Source organism: Toxorhynchites rutilus, chromosome 2 (assembly GCF_029784135.1).
Source record: "Toxorhynchites rutilus septentrionalis strain SRP chromosome 2, ASM2978413v1, whole genome shotgun sequence".
NCBI lineage: Eukaryota > Metazoa > Arthropoda > Insecta > Diptera > Culicidae > Toxorhynchites > Toxorhynchites rutilus.
Window position 1 is genome coordinate 140,631,253 of NC_073745.1, and position 19,943 is coordinate 140,651,195.

At 42.2% G+C, this 19,943-nt stretch overlaps 2 protein-coding genes across 2 annotated transcripts; both read right to left on the reverse strand.

Annotated features, from left to right (window-relative positions):
• Positions 1-9,168: 9,168 nt before the first annotated feature.
• Positions 9,169-10,363, reverse strand: LOC129764337 (histone H3.3A-like). The gene has a single exon (XM_055763310.1). It carries the CDS (start codon positions 10,311-10,313, stop codon positions 9,903-9,905), a length of 411 nt encoding a protein of 136 aa, XP_055619285.1. The 5' UTR covers positions 10,314-10,363; the 3' UTR covers positions 9,169-9,902.
• Positions 10,364-16,401: 6,038 nt separating this feature from the next.
• On the reverse strand, positions 16,402-19,233 carry LOC129764325 (FACT complex subunit Ssrp1). Its single transcript, XM_055763290.1, has 5 exons — positions 19,023-19,233; positions 18,795-18,958; positions 17,955-18,734; positions 16,749-17,898; positions 16,402-16,673 (listed from the first exon to the last, which is right to left on the reverse strand). Exons 1-5 carry the CDS (start codon positions 19,077-19,079, stop codon positions 16,578-16,580), a joined length of 2,247 nt encoding a protein of 748 aa, XP_055619265.1. The 5' UTR covers positions 19,080-19,233; the 3' UTR covers positions 16,402-16,577.
• Positions 19,234-19,943: the final 710 nt, after the last annotated feature.

The following is a 19,943-nucleotide window of genomic DNA, read 5'->3' on the forward strand; positions in this document are numbered from 1 at the left end:
CGCCAGATGCAGGGCACTGAATCCACGGTCCGCTTCACAGACAGCGCGATAGATATCGTGACGGGTCTGACTTTCCACGAAGTAACTCCGCAACTGCTGGATCTGGGAACTGCAAAGCGCTCTAATGTCAGTGACACCTCTTCCTCCTTCAACACGTGGCAAGGTGAATCTTTCTATGGACGACTTTGGATGGTGCATACGGTGCTTTGTGAACGTCACTCTCATTGCTCTTTCTATTGTTTCTAAATCGGTTTTCGTCCACTTCAGCACCCCGAAACTGTACGTGAGTAAAGGAACGGCAAACGTATTGACGTATTGGTTTTTTTGCCGCCGCAGAGGTTTGTTTTCAAAACCTGGTTGATTCTGATCAAGAATTGTTCCTGGAGTTCCTTCTTGATTTCTGTGTGACAAATCCCTTTCAATTGCAGAAATCCCAGGTACTTATAGGATTCGCCTTCCACCAAATCTTGAATCACTTCACTCTCGTTAATGCGGAATCCTTCAGTCTCCACCAATCGTCTACGGTGGAGTTGTACTGCCTTACACTTTTCGATTCTAGTTCCATCCGCACATCGGAACTAAAGTCGCTAACACACTGTAGAAGACTATGTAGCGCTTCTGTTGATTCCGCAAACATTTTCAAGTCGTCCATATAGAAGGTATGGTTTATTGTCGTTGTTCTGTTGATATGGTAGCCATGGCTGCTTCGGTTGAGTGCTCTGCTCAAGGGGTTCATCGCAAGGCAAAACCACAAAGGACTGAATGTGTCACCTTGGAATATTCACCTGCGAATATTGAGAGTTCTGGATCTCAACATAGTTGTTCCGTCGGTGATACTAAGCGAGGTGCTCCAGTTTACCATTGCGTGTTCCATAAACCTGATGACGCCATCATGTATCTTGTACATTTTTAGTACCTTTATCAGGTACGTATGCGGTACTGAGTCGTATGCTTTTTTATAGTCAATGTACGCCATACTCAGGTTTCTTCTGTTTCGGCTTGCTTGTCCGACGATGACTGCATCGATAACGACTTGATCTTTGCAGCCCCGCGTGTTCTGTTTACAGCCTTTCTGTTCTTCTGTTAATATTTCGTTAACATCGCAATGGTTTTGTATCTTTTTATTAATCACCGACGTAAGTAGCTTGTACAGGCTCGTTAGACATGTTATTGGCCTGTACTTCGCCGCATTCGCTGTGTCTTGATCCTTTGGCATCAGATGAGTAATTCCCCTGGTCACGAACTCCGGTGTTGTTTGGGGATTTTCTAATACCTTATTGAAGCACTCTGCCATTCGCCCATGAGTTGAAGAAAACTTTTTGTACCAGAAATTGTGCACGAAATCTGGTCCTGGCGCAGCCCAATTCCTGGAATATCGAATGGCTTCGTTGATATCATGGGCGGTTACCATAACGGCAGGCATTGCTTCAAGTCCGTTTCCATATTCCTCTTCTTCTGCCAGCCACATCCTGTTACTTCGGTGTTGAATAGGGTTCTCCCATAAGCCTGACCAAAACTGGGTAACTTCGTCAATCTCAGGAAGACCACCATCGTAATTATTGCGTTTCTTTTTGATGCGGCTGTAGAACTCCCTTTCGTTCATACTGAACATACGATTATCCGCATGCCTTTTCGTACATTCCGTATAACGTCTTAACCTTTTTGATAGAGCACTCAACCGTTGTACATGGGTGTCGAGGATCTCAATGATGCGGTTTTCATTAAGATCCGAGAGCTCTGCCGGCTTCACAATTTCAGCAACTCCACGAATCAGCTTTCGCGATCGACTTCCCCTCTTGTACTGCGTTAGTCGACCGATTTTTACTCGGAGCGTTTGGATACGACCTTCCAGGCGTCTCATCCAAGCAGGTTTCGGTTTTTTGGAGAGTACGCGGTTCTGTCTATCGTCTTGGTGAAAGGTGCGCATTCCTAACGTCCGTACAACAGCTACAGTTCCACAATAAACGATAAATTGCAGCTCCTCTAGATTCTCTACCACTTCCAGGTACACAGGTAGAACTTCCTGGTCGAGTACTTGGACGGCACTCGTTAGTCGGTGGGAATACTGCAACTTCGGAATCTTGTGTCGGGTTAAGGGGTCCGTTCCGTAAAACTGGGTCACTGCTGCATCCATGTGGAAAGCCAATTCATTCTTTAATTGACCTCGTTGTTGATCCTCTGCCGGCTCTTGTCCTCTAGGCTCATCCACTGGATCCGGTGGTGGTGCAATAGATTCGCGCCTTTCACTAGCGAACGATGCACTCAGCCTAGCAGAGCTCCTTCTCGACATATCGCTCGATCTTCCACTCTCTCTACGCAGTTCTCGTTGCACTTCCAACTTGATGGCCTCTATTTCAGCCGGGGACAGCATGTTGTGTGACAAAATCGCTCGTCTCCGTGTGTAGAGCTTATTCCGATCTAGTTGGCCGGCAAATCGTGGGAACTGCTCGTTGAACATTTCCAGCATTCTTGGTCTGCCGGTCATGTCCGTCTCCAATCTTGTGCAGACATAATAGCAACGAATCACGAATTCATTCATCTCTCTCGTCCACATGATTCGTTGCCGTTGGCGGCCTGTCAATGTGAGCGACTGACGTCGTCCAATCGCAGCATCATTTGCAGGTGCAGCATTGCCATTGTGATTTCTTGTGCTGCGGGTTCTGTTTAGCGTTCGGTTTACGGGCTGAGCCCGATGACTAGGGGTCCGCTCTTGCACCAATTCCTCTAGCCGCTGGCCGCTCGCATGTACGCCCGTTCCAGGACCAGCTCCAGTCCGGGGGCCCTCCTCAGGCGATCGCATTACTATAATTCTCCGATTTCTCAATTGCATTATTGGTAGTTTTCCTTTTCCCGGGAAAACACGGGTTGGCACAGGTTGCTTCTTAGAGTCCTCAACCTGCCTGAAGGACGGTATCTCAGCCGTTCCTAACCTGGAATACAGACGCTGTTGTGGGCCGCTCCTAACATGGAGAACAGACGCTACACTAGTCCCCCTTCCCTGTTTGCATACGACCCAAGGTCCCACCGGGGTAGGTTACCCGATCTTTCCAAGGGTTGCTCGCATCTCAGCTAGTACCTCGTGAAGGTAGGGATCGGAGTTCCTGGGCAGAGGCTGAAGGTCGCAATGGGAACTACGAGACACGTGCACCAGGCTTAACTAACCTTATTATTATGCTTAACTAATAACTTATTAATAACTTATTATTCAGGCTTAACTAACCTTATAATAATTAACATTATTATTATTATTATATAGAGTTATGGCACTTCTCAGCATTGAGCTGGAATATTCACCTACCCCCGGGCTTCTTAAATGCCAAAGGGGGATTAGGCTCTGTGGTATCTTTTTTTTTTTTTTTCTTTTTTTCTCTTTATAATAGTGTCTGCACAATCATCGTGTTCTAATTATGGTGATTCAGGAACCGTCGCACTATGTTACACGTTCCAAGAATCACCGCTTTCTGCATAACCGCAAGCTGCTCTGTTACTTGCAGCTCCTCCAATGACTGCGTGAGAGAGTGTGGAACTAAACCAGTAGCAGAGATCACTACTGGTATAATACGGATGCCTTTCAAATGCCACATTTGTTTTAGTTCTTCTGCCAAGTCGTGATACTTGGTTATCTTGGCAGCAAACGTAGATTGTAGATTGTGGTCTAACGGTACTGCAATGTCTATTATCAGCACTTCTTTCTTATTTTTATCGTAGACCACAATATCAGGGCGATTAGCTGGTATTCGGACATCCGTAATAATCTCGCGATCCCAGTACAACTTGTAGCAGCTATTTTCCAAAACCGGATCCGGAATATACTTGTAGTAGGGTACCAACTGATTTACCAAGTTGCGTTTTGATGCTAGCTGTTGATGAACAATCTTGGCAACCGAGTTGTGACGATTGAGATAAGCTGATTCGGCTAGCGCTCCACAGCCGGCTATGACGTGTTCTATCGTCTCTCCTACTTTATTGCACTTTCTGCAACAGTCAACAACGTTTTCGTGCAAGATGTACTTCCGGTAGTTTTTGGTCGCTATTATCCGGTCCTGGATGGCTACCATAAACCCTTCTGTTTCAGAAAAGAGTTCACCTCGCACCAGCCACGTGTTCGATAATACTTTGTCGATATGCGCTTGCTCTAAACGATGGGGGTGTGTCCCATGAAGTTCCTTTTGCTTCCATGATGTTGTTTTTTCTTCTATGGTCTGCAAATTGCAGCTAAGTTCGTACTGCTCCTGCGCCAGATGCAGGGCACTGAATCCACGGTCCGCTTCACAGACAGCGCGATAGATATCGTGACGGGTCTGACTTTCCACGAAGTAACTCCGCAACTGCTGGATCTGGGAACTGCAAAGCGCTCTAATGTCAGTGACACCTCTTCCTCCTTCAACACGTGGCAAGGTGAATCTTTCTATGGACGACTTTGGATGGTGCATACGGTGCTTTGTGAACGTCACTCTCATTGCTCTTTCTATTGTTTCTAAATCGGTTTTCGTCCACTTCAGCACCCCGAAACTGTACGTGAGTAAAGGAACGGCAAACGTATTGACGGCTTTGATTTTTTTGCCGCCGCAGAGGTTTGTTTTCAAAACCTGGTTGATTCTGATCAAGAATTGTTCATGGAGTTCCTTCTTGATTTTTGTGTGACAAATCCCTTTCAATTGCAGAAATCCCAGGTACTTATAGGATTCGCCTTCCACCAAATCTTGAATCACTTCACTCTCGTTAATGCGGAATCCTTCAGTCTCCACCAATCGTCCACGGTGGAGCTGTACTGCCTTACACTTTTCGATTCCGAGTTCCATCCGCACATCGGAACTAAAGTCGCTAACACACTGTAGAAGACTATGTAGCGCTTCTGTTGATTCCGCAAACAGTTTCAAGTCGTCCATATAGAAGGTATGGTTTATTGTCGTTGTTCTGTTGATATGGTAGCCATGGCTGCTTCGGTTGAGTGCTCTGCTCAAGGGGTTCATCGCAAGGCAAAACCACAAAGGACTGAATGTGTCACCTTGGAATATTCCCCTGCGAATATTGAGAGTTCTGGATCTCAACATAGTTGTTCCGTCGGTGATACTAAGCGAGGTGCTCCAGTTTACCATTGCGTGTTCCATAAACCTGATGACGCCATCATGTATCTTGTACATTTTTAGTACCTTTATCAGGTACGTATGCGGTACTGAGTCGTATGCTTTTTTATAGTCAATGTACGCCATACTCAGGTTCCTTCTGTTTCGGCTTGCTTGTCCGACGATGACTGCATCGATAACGACTTGATCTTTGCAGCCCCGCGTGTTCTGTTTACAGCCTTTCTGTTCTTCTGTTAATATTTCGTTAACTTCGCAATGGTTTTGTATCTTTTTATTAATCACCGACGTAAGTAGCTTGTACAGGCTCGTTAGACATGTTATTGGCCTGTACTTCGCCGCATTCGCTGTGTCTTGATCCTTTGGCATCAGATGAGTAATTCCCCTGGTCACGAACTCCGGTGTTGTTTGGGGATTTTCTAATACCTTATTGAAGCACTCTGCCATTCGCCCATGAGTTGAAGAAAACTTTTTGTACCAGAAATTGTGCACGAAATCTGGTCCTGGCGCAGCCCAATTCCTGGAATATCGAATGGCTTCGTTGATATCATGGGCGGTTACCATAACGGCAGGCATTGCTTCAAGTCCGTTTCCATATTCCTCTTCTTCTGCCAGCCACATCCTGTTACTTCGGTGTTGAATAGGGTTCTCCCATAAGCCTGACCAAAACTGGGTAACTTCGTCAATCTCAGGAAGACCACCATCGTAATTATTGCGTTTCTTTTTGATGCGGCTGTAGAACTCCCTTTCGTTCATACTGAACATACGATTATCCGCATGCCTTTTCGTACATTCCGTATAACGTCTTAACCTTTTTGATAGAGCACTCAACCGTTGTACATGGGTGTCGAGGATCTCAATGATGCGGTTTTCATTAAGATCAGAGAGCTCTGCCGGCTTCACAATTTCAGCAACTCCACGAATCAGCTTTCGCGATCGACTTCCCCTCTTGTACTGCGTTAGTCGACCGATTTTTACTCGGAGCGTTTGGATACGACCTTCCAGGCGTCTCATCCAAGCAGGTTTCGGTTTTTTGGAGAGTACGCGGTTCTGTCTATCGTCTTGGTGAAAGGTGCGCATTCCTAACGTCCGTACAACAGCTACAGTTCCACAATAAACGATAAATTGCAGCTCCTCTAGATTCTCTACCACTTCCAGGTACACAGGTAGTACTTCCTGGTCGAGTACTTGGACGGCACTCGTTAGTCGGTGGGAATACTGCAACTTCGGAATCTTGTGTCGGGTTAAGGGGTCCGTTCCGTAAAACTGGGTCACTGCTGCATCCATGTGGAAAGCCAATTCGTTCTTTAATTGACCTCGTTGTTGATCCTCTGCCGGCTCTTGTCCTCTAGGCTCATCCACTGGATCCGGTGGTGGTGCAATAGATTCGCGCCTTTCACTAGCGAACGATGCACTCAGCCTAGCAGAGCTCCTTCTCGACATATCGCTCGATCTTCCACTCTCTCTACGCAGTTCTCGTTGCACTTCCAACTTGATGGCCTCTATTTCAGCCGGGGACAGCATGTTGTGTGACAAAATCGCTCGTCTCCGTGTGTAGAGCTTATTCCGATCTAGTTGGCCGGCAAATCGTGGGAACTGCTCGTTGAACATTTCCAGCATTCTTGGTCTGCCGGACATGTCCGTCTCCAATCTTGTGCAGACATAATAGCAACGAATCACGAATTCATTCATCTCTCTCGTCCACATGATTCGTTGCCGTTGGCGGCCTGTCAATGTGAGCGACTGACGTCGTCCAATCGCAGCATCATTTGCAGGTGCAGCATTGCCATTGTGATTTCTTGTGCTGCGGGTTCTGTTTAGCATTCGGTTTACGGGCTGAGCCCGATGACTAGGGGTCCGCTCTTGCACCAATTCCTCTAGCCGCTGGCCGCTCGCATGTACGCCCGTTCCAGGACCAGCTCCAGTCCGGGGGCCCTCCTCAGGCGATCGCATTACTATAATTCTCCGATTTCTCAATTGCATTATTGGTAGTTTTCCTTTTCCCGGGAAAACACGGGTTGGCACAGGTTGCTTCTTAGAGTCCTCAACCTGCCTGAAGGACGGTATCTCAGCCGTTCCTAACCTGGAATACAGACGCTGTTGTGGGCCGCTCCTAACATGGAGAACAGACGCTACACTAGTCCCCCTTCCCTGTTTGCATACGACCCAAGGTCCCACCGGGGTTGGTTACCCGATCTTTCCAAGGGTTGCTCGCATCTCAGCTAGTACCTCGTGAAGGTAGGGATCGGAGTTCCTGGGCAGAGGCTGAAGGTCGCAATGGGAACTACGAGACACGTGCACCAGGCTTAACTAACCTTATTATTATTATTATTATTATTATTATTATTATTTGTTTTATTTCATCCAACGTTATATAGTCTAAATGAAGGGTACTTAATTCTAATTTCTTCGTAGCCTTGTGCGAAACTGAGATGAGTTCTTGTTAAAATCAAATAGATAAAACACGGAATTAAAATGACGCATGATTGCTCGTATTGGTTCATTACCACTGTAGTCCTGTCTCCATCGTGGCAGGCGAAAGAATTGGAAGGTCCTAAGTGCGTAGCCAGGAACGTTTATGTCCACTAGTGCCAGGAGGTTAGGAGCGTCGAGTTCGGCGTTTAGCAGCTTAGCGGCAAAAACAGCCTTCGCATTCTTCCTCCTTTGTTCTAATGTTTCCAGTCCTAGTAACTGGCATCTGTCCTGGTAGGGCGGCAGATTGACCGGATCGTTCCACGGCAAGTTGCGAAGGGCAAATCTCACAAATTTACGCTGAATGGCCTCTATGCGATCGGTTACGGTACTGTGAAACGGATCCCATATGATCGAACCCGTCTCAAGAATGAGACGAACCAGACTGACATACAGCGATTTCAGTGTGTAGGGATCTTTGAACTCCTTCGTTACCTTTCCAATAAAACCAAGCTGTCGTCGTGCCTTCGAAATTACTTCTGAATGATGGTTTTTGAATGTTAAGCTCGAGTCCAAAGTAATTCCGAGATCGCGCACCGTCTGCACGCGCGTTAAGGGTTGTTCCATTGATAGTGTATTGGAATTGTACTTTGGAACGCTGAGAGTCATGTTGTTGGCACGGCACCATAATGCAAACTTGTCCAGTAGCTCCTGAAGCCGGCGACAATCATCTTCGTTATCAACGATCACGACAATTTTTGTGTCGTCAGCGTATATCAGATAGCACCCGTTCTCCAGAAGTAAAGTTGCGTCATTCATGTAGAGCGAGAATAACAGAGGGCCAAGATTGCTTCCCTGAGACACTCCTGAGAGATTACAGAACCAGTCTGACGTTGATGATCCAACCTTGACCGCAAGAGCTCTATTACAGAGATACGACTCCAGCCATTGAACAAAATTTTCAGACGAGCCCATTTTACGCAGTTTACGTAGAAGAATTGAGTGGTCAACCCGATCAAAAGCTGCTTTCAAATCGGTGTAGATTGTGTCCACTTGTTTGCACTGACCAACATTACTGAGACAGATCGAGGTAAAGTAAAATTTGTGGTTACACTCCTTCCGGGATAGAAACCATGCTGGTTAGTAGAAATGTGTCCTTTTATTCTGTTAAACATAAAGTTGGAAACAATGATCTCCAGCAATTTTGAACATGCACAAAGAGACGTGATTCCACGGTAGCAACTGACATCCGTTTTGCTTCCCTTCTTGTGGACAGGAAACATGTAAGATGATTTCCAGTTAGTCGGGAATTTAGCCAACGACATGGACAAGTTGAATATGCGCAGCAGTGGTCTCATAAGTTGGACAGAGCATTTTTTAATAACACATGCTGGTATTCCATCTGGGCCGGGACTATTCGACGATTTTAGTTTCTTTACAGCTTTTGCGAATTCTTCAGTTGAGACCTCAAACTTAGTTGAGATTCCTCAAGCCAAATAACAGGGGCAAGCTCTAGAATACGCGTGGTCACAATGCAAGTCGAAGGAAATTTCTCTGACGAAAAATCACCCGACCAGAACGGGAATCGAACCCGAACACACATTCAAACACGAAAAGCAATTGTGGGCGGGACGAAGTTTGCCGGGTCAGCTAGTTATGAATAAAAACTAACTTTTCCATACCGAATATGTATTGTATTTAATCGAGCAATACGTTTTTCTAATGAAATCTTGAGCAAAACTTGTGTGATAATTATTTTATATTATAAGATAAGTTTTAATACAAACATTTGTAAGGAAACTTATAAAAGAATTATTGAATAAGAGTCAACACTCAGATAACATTATGGAAATTATGGAATTATGGAAACGAGCCTACTTCTTTAAAAAGAATCTCCACAAATGCAAATATCGCCACCAGATATCGACCCTGTACCTTCTTTATCTTGAATACCATAATGAATAATGCAGCTATTCGCCGTCGATGAGCAAGGGGCAGCACGCTAAAGTGCTTTAATTGTGCGTAGAGCATGAAATGATGAAATGTTAAATGTGTGTCCACTAGTGTCCGTATATATACGCTAGTAAACAGGCGTCCGAGCTCATTTTCATTACATCACGGAGATGAAATTGTTTAGCGCTTCATTAGATATCTCAACATACGATGAACGAATTATCCAGATTCTATTTTCATTCACTCTTTTCAGCACTAATAGTATATATAAATTCTTTATTCTTGACATAATCTCTATAATCTATTTCGTATTAATAAAAAGCAATACATTAAAAACGTGTAATTTGCACCAGATTTGGCAACATTCAATATGAATGAAAAACTTCGTATAACTCTTTGTTTTTTTGGGGCCCTGAAAAGGGCCGTTTTTTTGTTAGTATGTCCTCTAGTTCTTTACGCACGTTCTCCACGGATTCGTCGGGCCAGCTGGATGTCTTTCGGCATAATGGTAACTCGTTTCGCATGGATAGCACACAGATTAGTATCCTCAAACAATCCCACTAGGTACGCCTCGCTCGCTTCCTGCAAGGCGGCAACAGCTGCACTCTGGAAGCGGAGATCCGTTTTGAAATCCTGAGCAATTTCACGTACCAATCGCTGGAATGGCAGCTTGCGAATAAGAAGCTCGGTGGACTTCTGGTAGCGACGAATCTCACGCAGCGCGACTGTTCCTGGCCGGTAACGATGAGGCTTCTTCACTCCTCCGGTGGATGGGGCGCTCTTACGGGCAGCCTTGGTGGCCAGCTGCTTTCGGGGAGCTTTTCCACCCGTCGATTTGCGAGCCGTTTGCTTGGTTCGAGCCATTGCGCCTTCTTCTCTTACGTATGCCTTTCACTGATCTTTGCACGTCGAAATCTCGAATATAACTAAATGCTGTTCTATTGGCCAGTATATACTTTTATACCCAATAAAAAGCGGGAAAATAGCGTATTCCCCTCGATGCATTATGTTTTGTTCTGTGCTCTCACGCACACACATGCAAACTTTTTTGCTTCCTAGCAATTCATTAATGGATCATGCTATTTACTACGCACCCTTCGTAATTGAAAACAAAAAGGAATGGAAAGGACGAAAGTAAATAGTCCGAAATTTAGGGTTGAGTGTGTACTGCACTGCATATTAATGCGTGACCTTGTGATTCTAAGTAAAACAGAATTCAGAAGAAAATCGAATTCAATTGTGATGCCTTTCATGTCACCAACATCTACAGTCAATCGCATATTTGATGTACACCCCGTGTTGATTTGTATGTTTGAGCTTTCCGGAGCTAACAAGTAAAAAAATTAAAAGCGACATATTAAATGTAATGTAATGTAATGTAATGATGAGAAAAAAGAGCACATTTCTACTTCATGTTTAAAAACCAAAAAAAAAATCTTCATTTCTGTCGTGACAAAATTGAGTGTAAAATTTTTCTTAAAACGAAAATTGAAATCAGTTCAGGAATGTTAACAGATGACAAAAATCTGACTGCCGCCGCCATGTTTTACTGTGGAAACCAAATACTGAACTTGGAGCACCGATCCTGGTTTCATCCACACCATCTGTCTTCCATCCGATTCAGAGAGATTGGTTTTCGTCCCATCCGTATAAAGGACCTTGTTCCAGAACTACTTAGGTCTGTTTACATATGCCTGAGCAAACATATGGCTTAGTAAACTGTAAACCTCGCAGATTGTCCCTGTATGCTACTCTCCGGACAGTGTTTGCACTGACAGATCTTCCAATGGTGCCGGCTACTTCGGTTGTCAATTTAGGAATGTTTGTGTTAGGGTTTTTTCGAAGTGTTCGCACAATTACCCGTTTATCATCAAAAGACAGGTTCCTTTTGTATCCTTTACCTGGGAGATTTACTATGGTTCTTTCGTATTTCCACTTATTTATGATTTTCTTTACTGTAGAATGCAACTTCCACAGCAACTGCTATTTTCCGCAATGTCTTTGCTCGACAAGTCTTACTTGTTATTATTGTACGTGTAACAATATCTATTTCATTTCTCTTACTTGCCATTTTGATAAAAACTTTTACAAACATCAAAACTTGAAATCAATAAAATTTTAAATATCTTCTCCAACAACGATACTTCGGCATAAAAATCATATATTCATCTATTTATAGTAGACTATCATTTTTTCTAGCATTTAACATGAAAACTACACAAAAATACTGAAGAATTAAAGATGCTTGTTTTTTTTTACGAAATTTGCTAACTCAAACATTTTATCGCTGGTTTTGACAGTATTTTTTTTGTAAATCCTTAGTATTATAAATTATAGGCTGTAAATGATGTTAAAATGAAACCTATCCCCCAAAGAATGTCAGGATTTAAGTAATGTCCGGAATTTTAATCAAGTTTCGACGCATGGTTCAAATTCCGAACAGGAAATGTTCGGTAATGGCAAGTATAGCAATATTTGACAAATTGGGGTACAATGACATATCATAAAACCGAAGTTTCTTATACCCAATTGCAACTTAATATGTTATGATAAATAAAATGAAATTTTCACTTTTCATACGATTTCAGATATACACGATGTATGCTCTGATCGACATTATATACGATACTTTTTCTACGACTTAGAATATGCCAAGTTACACAGTTAATGTTTTCTGGAAAGTGCCGGTCACAAGAAACATCCTTAGTTTTTATTTATTCATTTTGTCTTAACGTCTTTACAACATGGCCTAATTCATAATGTTTTTCCAACTGGCTACCTCTCTCCAATTCCGCGGGCCCCGTTCTCATCAGATCCTGTTTCACTTGGTCTACACTCTGTCCAACTTCCATAAGACCACCCTGATTATAGTTCATTGCAACACAAACAGTTAGAATTTCAACAAGATACATTCATGCATTGTTGAATGCTTAGTATAGGGTTGGGGAAAAAGATATGTCGTATTTCTGATCGAAATTTGACGCTTTATTTAACATACTTAAAATTGTCCAATTTAAGTCAAATATGCGCCGTTTTGTTCGCAAACTTGTTGCCATTTAGAAGGTAACTTCATAAGTTTTTTGGTCCTTAATCCATTGCTTAGTTTACTTGCTGGTATGAATAGTAGCATTGTTTTACTAGAATGTGATTTTTTTGTGACGATATCCACACAAAAATGGTAGGAGAGTGGATTCCAGAACATATATGTAACCCTTGAATTATGTGAAGGTTGCACAGAATCCCGCCCAAACCCTGCACGAAACCAAAGATAACCTGAACATTGAAGAACTTTTCGTTATGGTATATAGCAAAATGTATTCTTCTGGAAATATTTTTACATACCATGTCCCACTGTCGGTTCATGTGAACTGTAAGATGAGGAGCTTTAACCTTTTGAGTCCTCTTTATGTGAGGATTTTTTACCAAAAATCCAAATTGAATTCCGTTTGGTTTGGAGGAAATATGAGTTTTCCACAACAATTGGGAATTTTTTGACCCAAGTGTAACTTCTGGAAAGAGCGTTTCGATAATCGTACCGAAATAGTGTCAATCCATCCGATATTCGCAAACCACACTGTATTTTATCCATCTTAGCCTTACTAAGTGCTTTCAGCTTCCCGGGAAGCCGTTTTCGTCCATGATTCTCCATATTCTCAACATTGGGCCTGATCACGAAACGTCACTTCACGGTGAAAACGAAGAGAATTGTATACAACGATATTACGGCTGCCACCGTGTGTGTAAAATCCGGAAGAGTTCATTCGTCGTAACAATTTTGATGAACTCGATGTTATTATGAATATCACGATATTGTCACGTCACGGGGAAAAACAAGTATATTTGTCACTAGTGTTTTAGATGGTGAAAGCTAGTCACGCGGAATGGAGTAAGTTTAATTTCGGATTTATTTAGCTTTTTTTGTTAACATGTTGAATCTTGTCTTGCTTTTTAACCCTCCTGTACTCGCGTGCAGAATCATAACACGTATACTCGCGCACGGTGTCACAGACCGAAAATTGAACTTCTCTGTAATGTTGCCATTGTATATTTTTCAGGCTTTATTGGCATTTATTTGAAGAAGAGGGTGTTATTAAATGAAAAAACTCCGAAAAATATGTTTTCTTCGTCTTTATTACGTTTTAATAGTCATCTAATTCAGCCTCCTCAAAACAGAGTAATTTTTGATACTTCAACACAAATAACGAAATTCGATCTTTTCTGTTATTAATTAAAAGTAAGCAACTGAATATTATTCATGGAAGTATAAAGATATATAAAATAACAAAAAAACGTATTAATCGAATGTGATTTCATTGGAGTTAGAATCAGAACATAGCATAACTGCATGCTCGAAACAAACATATTTTTTACATATCATGCAGTTGTAGCGCGTTTTTCGGGTCTTTTATCGAAGAGAAGAATGTATAACGACCTTCTAGATAATTTCCAGATGATAAAGGTTCTGGAATATAAAGTTTGCATATTTCTAATATTCTTTGTCTCTGTATTCATGGTAAACTAAGAATTAATGCCTTTTTTTAGATGGGGCATAAAAAGATTATATAAAAGGATTTCTAAGAACTTCCTTTTCTTTTTCTTGTAGATATTGTTCACTATAAAAAAATATCCCCGAGACTGTAACTGTTAAAAATAACCATAAGCCACCGATTAGTTTATAGTTTACTGTTTGCAATTCTTCCACAAGTGAAACTATTTCACAAGTGTGTATATGTATGACCATTATATTTGGCGAATAACCATACAAAATTCAAACATTTATATTTCGCTTGTGAACGTATGAATCTAACGACGAATAGTTAATATATGGATCCGTTCAATTCAGGTACAGAAGGGACTGAAATCAAATAAGAATAGTCCGGTAATGACCTTATGCATTATATTCAATAAAAATTCCACGCCACTAACATTTTTTTCAACAATATTCTAGAATATGAAAAAAGGCACTTGTTCAAAAAAGTTACTCCTATACTCGCGTCGGTGTGTCAGACCGAAAGTGTTAAAAAAGTGGCACACGTCTGCTTTGTACCAACACATGCGATACGCTTAACGATGACGAACGACAAATAACGAAGCTAGAGCGAATCGCAAAGTCGTAGTGTTGATATTTTCTGAGATATGATCGAATTATTGATTTCTCGGTCTGACAGACCAATGCGCGAGTATAGGAGTGTTAAGAAAGAAAAGATTAACAAACAGCAATTTACCCGCTTGGTGGCATTTTTAGAACGAAATCCTGATGTATCCATAGGACGTCAATTTGTTTATTTGGATTCGATAATTGCGCTATGGGATGTAATTGAGAACTAGAAATGTAGCTCCCGTAGACCGATTGTAACTTGGCGTAAGATCTAATTTCGATTGTCCTAAATGAATAGAATTTTTTTGTTTCTATTTTAAGGATTAGACTCACAGAGAGTTGCAACCCCATAAAATGGCAGTGGAGACCACTGGCCCAAAACGATCATTATGAATATGATACTTCTCACTATTCAAACGAGTAAGACAGAGCTGAGAACAAGAGTATGCGAGATATCGATTATTAAACTCATGATAGTCATGCTTTATCTCTAGAGTAATTTATAGAAAGAGGAAATAAAATTACATTCTCATATGTCCAACAACTATATTATACAAGTATTCCTCCTCATCTTTGAGCCACCGTTTGATTCAGCAAACTAACGCATCAGCAAATGATTCATGGAATGAGTTGGCATTGAAATACCGAATCATCGAGGTATAATCGCAAACTTATCATTCTGAAACATACGTTCAACTAAATGGAATATTATCTCCTACACTTATTAATTTTACCTACATAACGTTCTAACGTTATGCAACTGACATGTCTCTTATAAACGGGAATGTACTCTTTCACTTCACGGAGGTTATTTTTACACGCAACTGTCCGTGACAATGATGATAGACACAAAAAGATTAAGTGAAGTGTAAGTGACGTGAAAGCGTTTGTGACAGTGATGGGATCAGGCCCATTATTAAAACATTTGCGGCTTTAAAGTCGATGAATAGATGGTTCTTGTTGTTCTGTTCTTTGTTTTAGAGAGGCTTCAAACTTTTCAGTTCATACTCCTCTAATGAATAGATGGTGCGTTGGGACTCTGTACTCACGGCATTTCGGGAGGATCTGCCACAAAATGAAGATCTGGTCAGTAGTAGACCGACCTTCGATGAAGCCAGCCAGATAACCTACCACGAATCTGTTTGTAAGTGGCGATAGACGATGGAAGATTATTTGGGAGAGCACTTTGTAGGCGGCATTCAGGACGTTGATTGCACGGAAGTTTTCACAGCCTAGTTTGTCATCTTTCTTGAAGATAGGGCAAATAAAACCATATTTCCACTCCTCCGGTAGCTGTTCTGTTTCCAAAATTCTAATAATCAGCCGATGCAGACAGTTAATCAACTTTCCGGGGCCCATCTTGATAAGGTAAAAGCGCACCTTACACGAGCATTAATGGTGAGGATTCATCATTAGAATTTCTCCAATAATGCTCAACGAATTTTCCACTGATTTTTATAATTTTCTATTTTGAAGAATATAATGATGCACACAACACTCAATTGAGAGAATATGGCGGAATACATGCAATAAAATTTCCAGTACCAATAAGAAAGTTAGAAAATAATTTCGTGTTGCTCAAATAAGTAGGTGGCAATCTAGTTAATAGCAAAAGCATGTTCTGCTTAATAGTAGGAGATGAAAATCTCGTAGTTAGCGAAATCCTGACTCGGCATAAAATGATATTCAAAATTACTAACTTTTCTAACTGTAGAATGTGGTTGATTCCTTCATATTTAGGAATGAAAAATTAATGCTTAAGAAACGTACATCATTCCGAGCTGAAAATGGGAGACATTTCTTCATGTAGGTTTAGGATGTGATCGAATTGTTCATACAGTTCCTACATATGAATCGGTTTCTTCCAGTGTAGTGTATATTAAAATGATCATGTTTTCTAATACTAGTTCGAGAGTTTATCAAACTACAAATGTGTTGCGGGTTAGTAAAGCATAGTTTTGTCCATATTTGTTGATCGATCACTCGCGATTACCATCACTCAGTCATAAGCCGCTGCCGGTTCGAGATACCTAGTCACTTCCCGCATCGTCTGCCTCTTCTTCATCTTCACCAGAATCACTCATGGATTCTTCCGACTCAGCGTCTGATTCTGATTTTTTAGGTTTCTGGCGAAAACAAGGAATTATAAATACAGACAAAATGGAGGAAACATTGTTGGTAATCTCAAATCGATACTATACCTTTTTCTCATCCTGCTTATTTTTATCACTCTTCTTGGCATCTTTCTGCTTATCTGCTTTTTTGTCGTCCTCTGCTCCAGAGTCGGACTTCTTGGACTTTTTCGTATCCTTTGCTTCATCCTCACCACTACTCGAATCATCTCCGGAAATGTACTCTTTGCTTTTGAAACCATCACCCTTCATTGCAGCAGCAGGCTTTTTGGGTGAAGCCGCTTCCTTCTTTCTCTTGGTGACAGTCGTTTTAGCTTCGTTATCACTGCCCCCGCCACCAGCGGCTTTGTAAGCCTTCACCGCCTCTACATATTCTTCTTTCGCCTTCGCTGCCTTTCCCTCCCACTCCGATTTATCCTTCATCTCTTTCCACATCTCTCCACCCTTCTTTGCGATCTCAGTGATCGAGATGCCAGGATGATCCTTGCGGATTTTCTCCCGAGTTGCATTCAGCCACAACATGAAAGCTGTTGCCGGTCGCTTCGGACCTCCGCTTTTGGCTTTCTTAGTTTTTTTCTCCGCCCGTTCTTTCGGTTCCTTCTTTTTCCTTTCTTTCTTCTCCTTTGGTTCAGGCTTTTCTTTCTTCTTCTTTGAGCCAGCATCGGAACCGCTACCATCGCCGGCGCCACCACCACCACCACCCTCTTCAGAATCCTCATCCGAGCTGGATTCCACATTGGAGTCAAACTCTTCCGCTACATCCGATTCCTGCTGGTTCGGATTGAAATCTTCGTCGGTTGATTCCTCCGAGTCGCTACCGTCGTCGTCATCTCGCTCCTTGGCCTCGGCCTTCACGCGTGCCAAGTATGCATCCGGTTCACCCTCGTTGTCCGAATCGGCAAAGTCCTCCTTGTAGTTGTTCTTACCGTCCTTACCGGTGTTTTTAACGTGGAGCTTTTTGGACGAGATGAAATCGAACAACTTGCCATACTCTTCCTTCTCGATGCTAGAAAACGTATAAATGGTACCGATTTTCAGTTCGATCTCGAAATCAAAACTTCTGGTGGAACCACCACTACGAGCAAAATTAACCGAGGAAATCTCCTCGAAGCGAATGTGCACCGGCGGTTTATGAACATAGATGAATCCACGTTCGAGTGGGTATATGTAACCGGCGGCGGCCTTATACGAGCAGCCAATCGCGGGGGTACCAGAGTGACTGAAATAAATGAAATTGTTATACTAGAAAACCACTAACGAACAATCCTCATTTACCCTATAAACGTGCCAGGTCCAGTCAATTTTCTGTTGATGATCACTTTCATGATTTTTCCGAGTACTTCATACACCGGTCCGGACAGCTCCTTGGTTAACTTATCCTCGTATTTCTCCTTCAGCTCTTCCTCTGTGAACGGCAGCTCGATATTGGTTTCCTCGTCCATCTGGAACAGTGTCACCAGGAAGTGATATCGGGTCTGGCCCTGCTTGATCGGAGGATCCAACGAAATGACGAAGAACATCTGCCGGTTGTCCTTGTGCGGGAGCAGAAACAATCGCAGCACGGACGACGTTGGAATCTTGAAATCATACGTCTTACCGTGCAGCTGGAAGAAACTTTGAAACACCTTGATATCATAGCGACCACGAGGCGTGAGACAATGAATTTCGCGGAAAATAGCAATTGCATCGCCGGAGGCAGATATGACCGACGCTTGCTTCATAACCTGCTCCTGGAATGCCTCGACGGGGTCGGTTTCCACCGACTCTGACGTTGGAATGTGGAATCGCATCTCCATCAAGCTGACGGGAGCTTCGTCATTCCGATGGAACTCGACCGTCACTTCGTTCTTGCCACTGTTACACTGGGACACATGGTTCAAAGGAATCTCAAAACTGGTTTTGCCTTCCACATCGAAGGACAGAACACTGCCTTTGAAATGGACCGTTCCCCAGTTCCATCCACGCATCGATAATTCTTTCTCCAGCATGTCGAGTTTGTAATTCTTCTTGACAAAGTCAGCAATCTTCTGCTCATCGCCCGTGAAACCCAGAAATCTAATTGTAACCAATAAAATAAATTCAAACGAATCGAGCATAGCTTCGTTTTATAATCACCTGTGCAACATTCCATTTTTCATGAAAACTCTCAACCCGAAACTTCCGACACATTTCTGATAGTTTATCAAATCAATATCCGATGCGTTGATTTGCTCCACTTTGCCGGTTTTATCATTTTTGAACACGATCGCCGAGTCAGTCATTTTCAGCTTGCCGGGGCACTGCAATTTTTTTATCAAAGGTAAACGCACCGCGAGAAATACAGAAACAATGCACAAAACTTACCATAGCCCCTCGGACTTCCGAGCTGATGGAGGAATATTCCAGGACGTCCAACGCCATTTTTGTATCCACCAATAACTACAAATCAGAGCGAAATGTGGTTTTGGGCTGCAAATAAAACCACGAATGCACAGGAATAAGCGCTATTTTGGCAAAACAAACGCGCTCAATGCTTTGCTTCGGCCGGTTTGACTGTTGTCACAGAAGGCTAGGGAGTGTATTGGAATGCTGTCAAATGTGTTTCGCGTTGGTGACAGCGACGCCTGGATTTGAATAAAGTTAACTCTGCCAGCAATGCAATGCATCCAAGTTTCTACACTAGAATAAAAAAATGTAAATTCAATGTTGAAATATTAATGAGAACCAATTCTTAACCAGATGTGAAATACATTATGGGCACCTTACACGATCAACCGGATTGACAATAAGTGTCTTCAATATCGTGACAGCTAGGCTTTCAACATCTGATCTAACCTCAATCAATATTTTTCCACCTTACACGGTCAATATCGCCCTCAACCCGAGACAACGAAAATATCCGCGATGGCTAGTGGCGACATTCGAGTTTGGGATCCAAACTATTCTCTATCAGATTAGAAGGCTAAAAGGCAATTTTCAATTGGTAAAATTTGAATGAAAATATCTACTTGGTATTATTTAATAAGTTGAAGCGCGTAGTCCTAACCTTAACTTAACCTACTTCCTCTGAATTTTCAGATATTCCTACTAAACAGTATTATTATAATATAACGTCAATTTCAGACATAATTTTTGTATGGGATTTTCTCACCACTTGCGGAAAAAAAAAAGTGATTTGCATTCACATAGAATACTAATTTGATTCGTAAAAGTTAATTTTCATTCATAATTTACACTTTAGAATTCGGTTTTTCTTCTCAAAAATACATCATAATACTCGTTTCA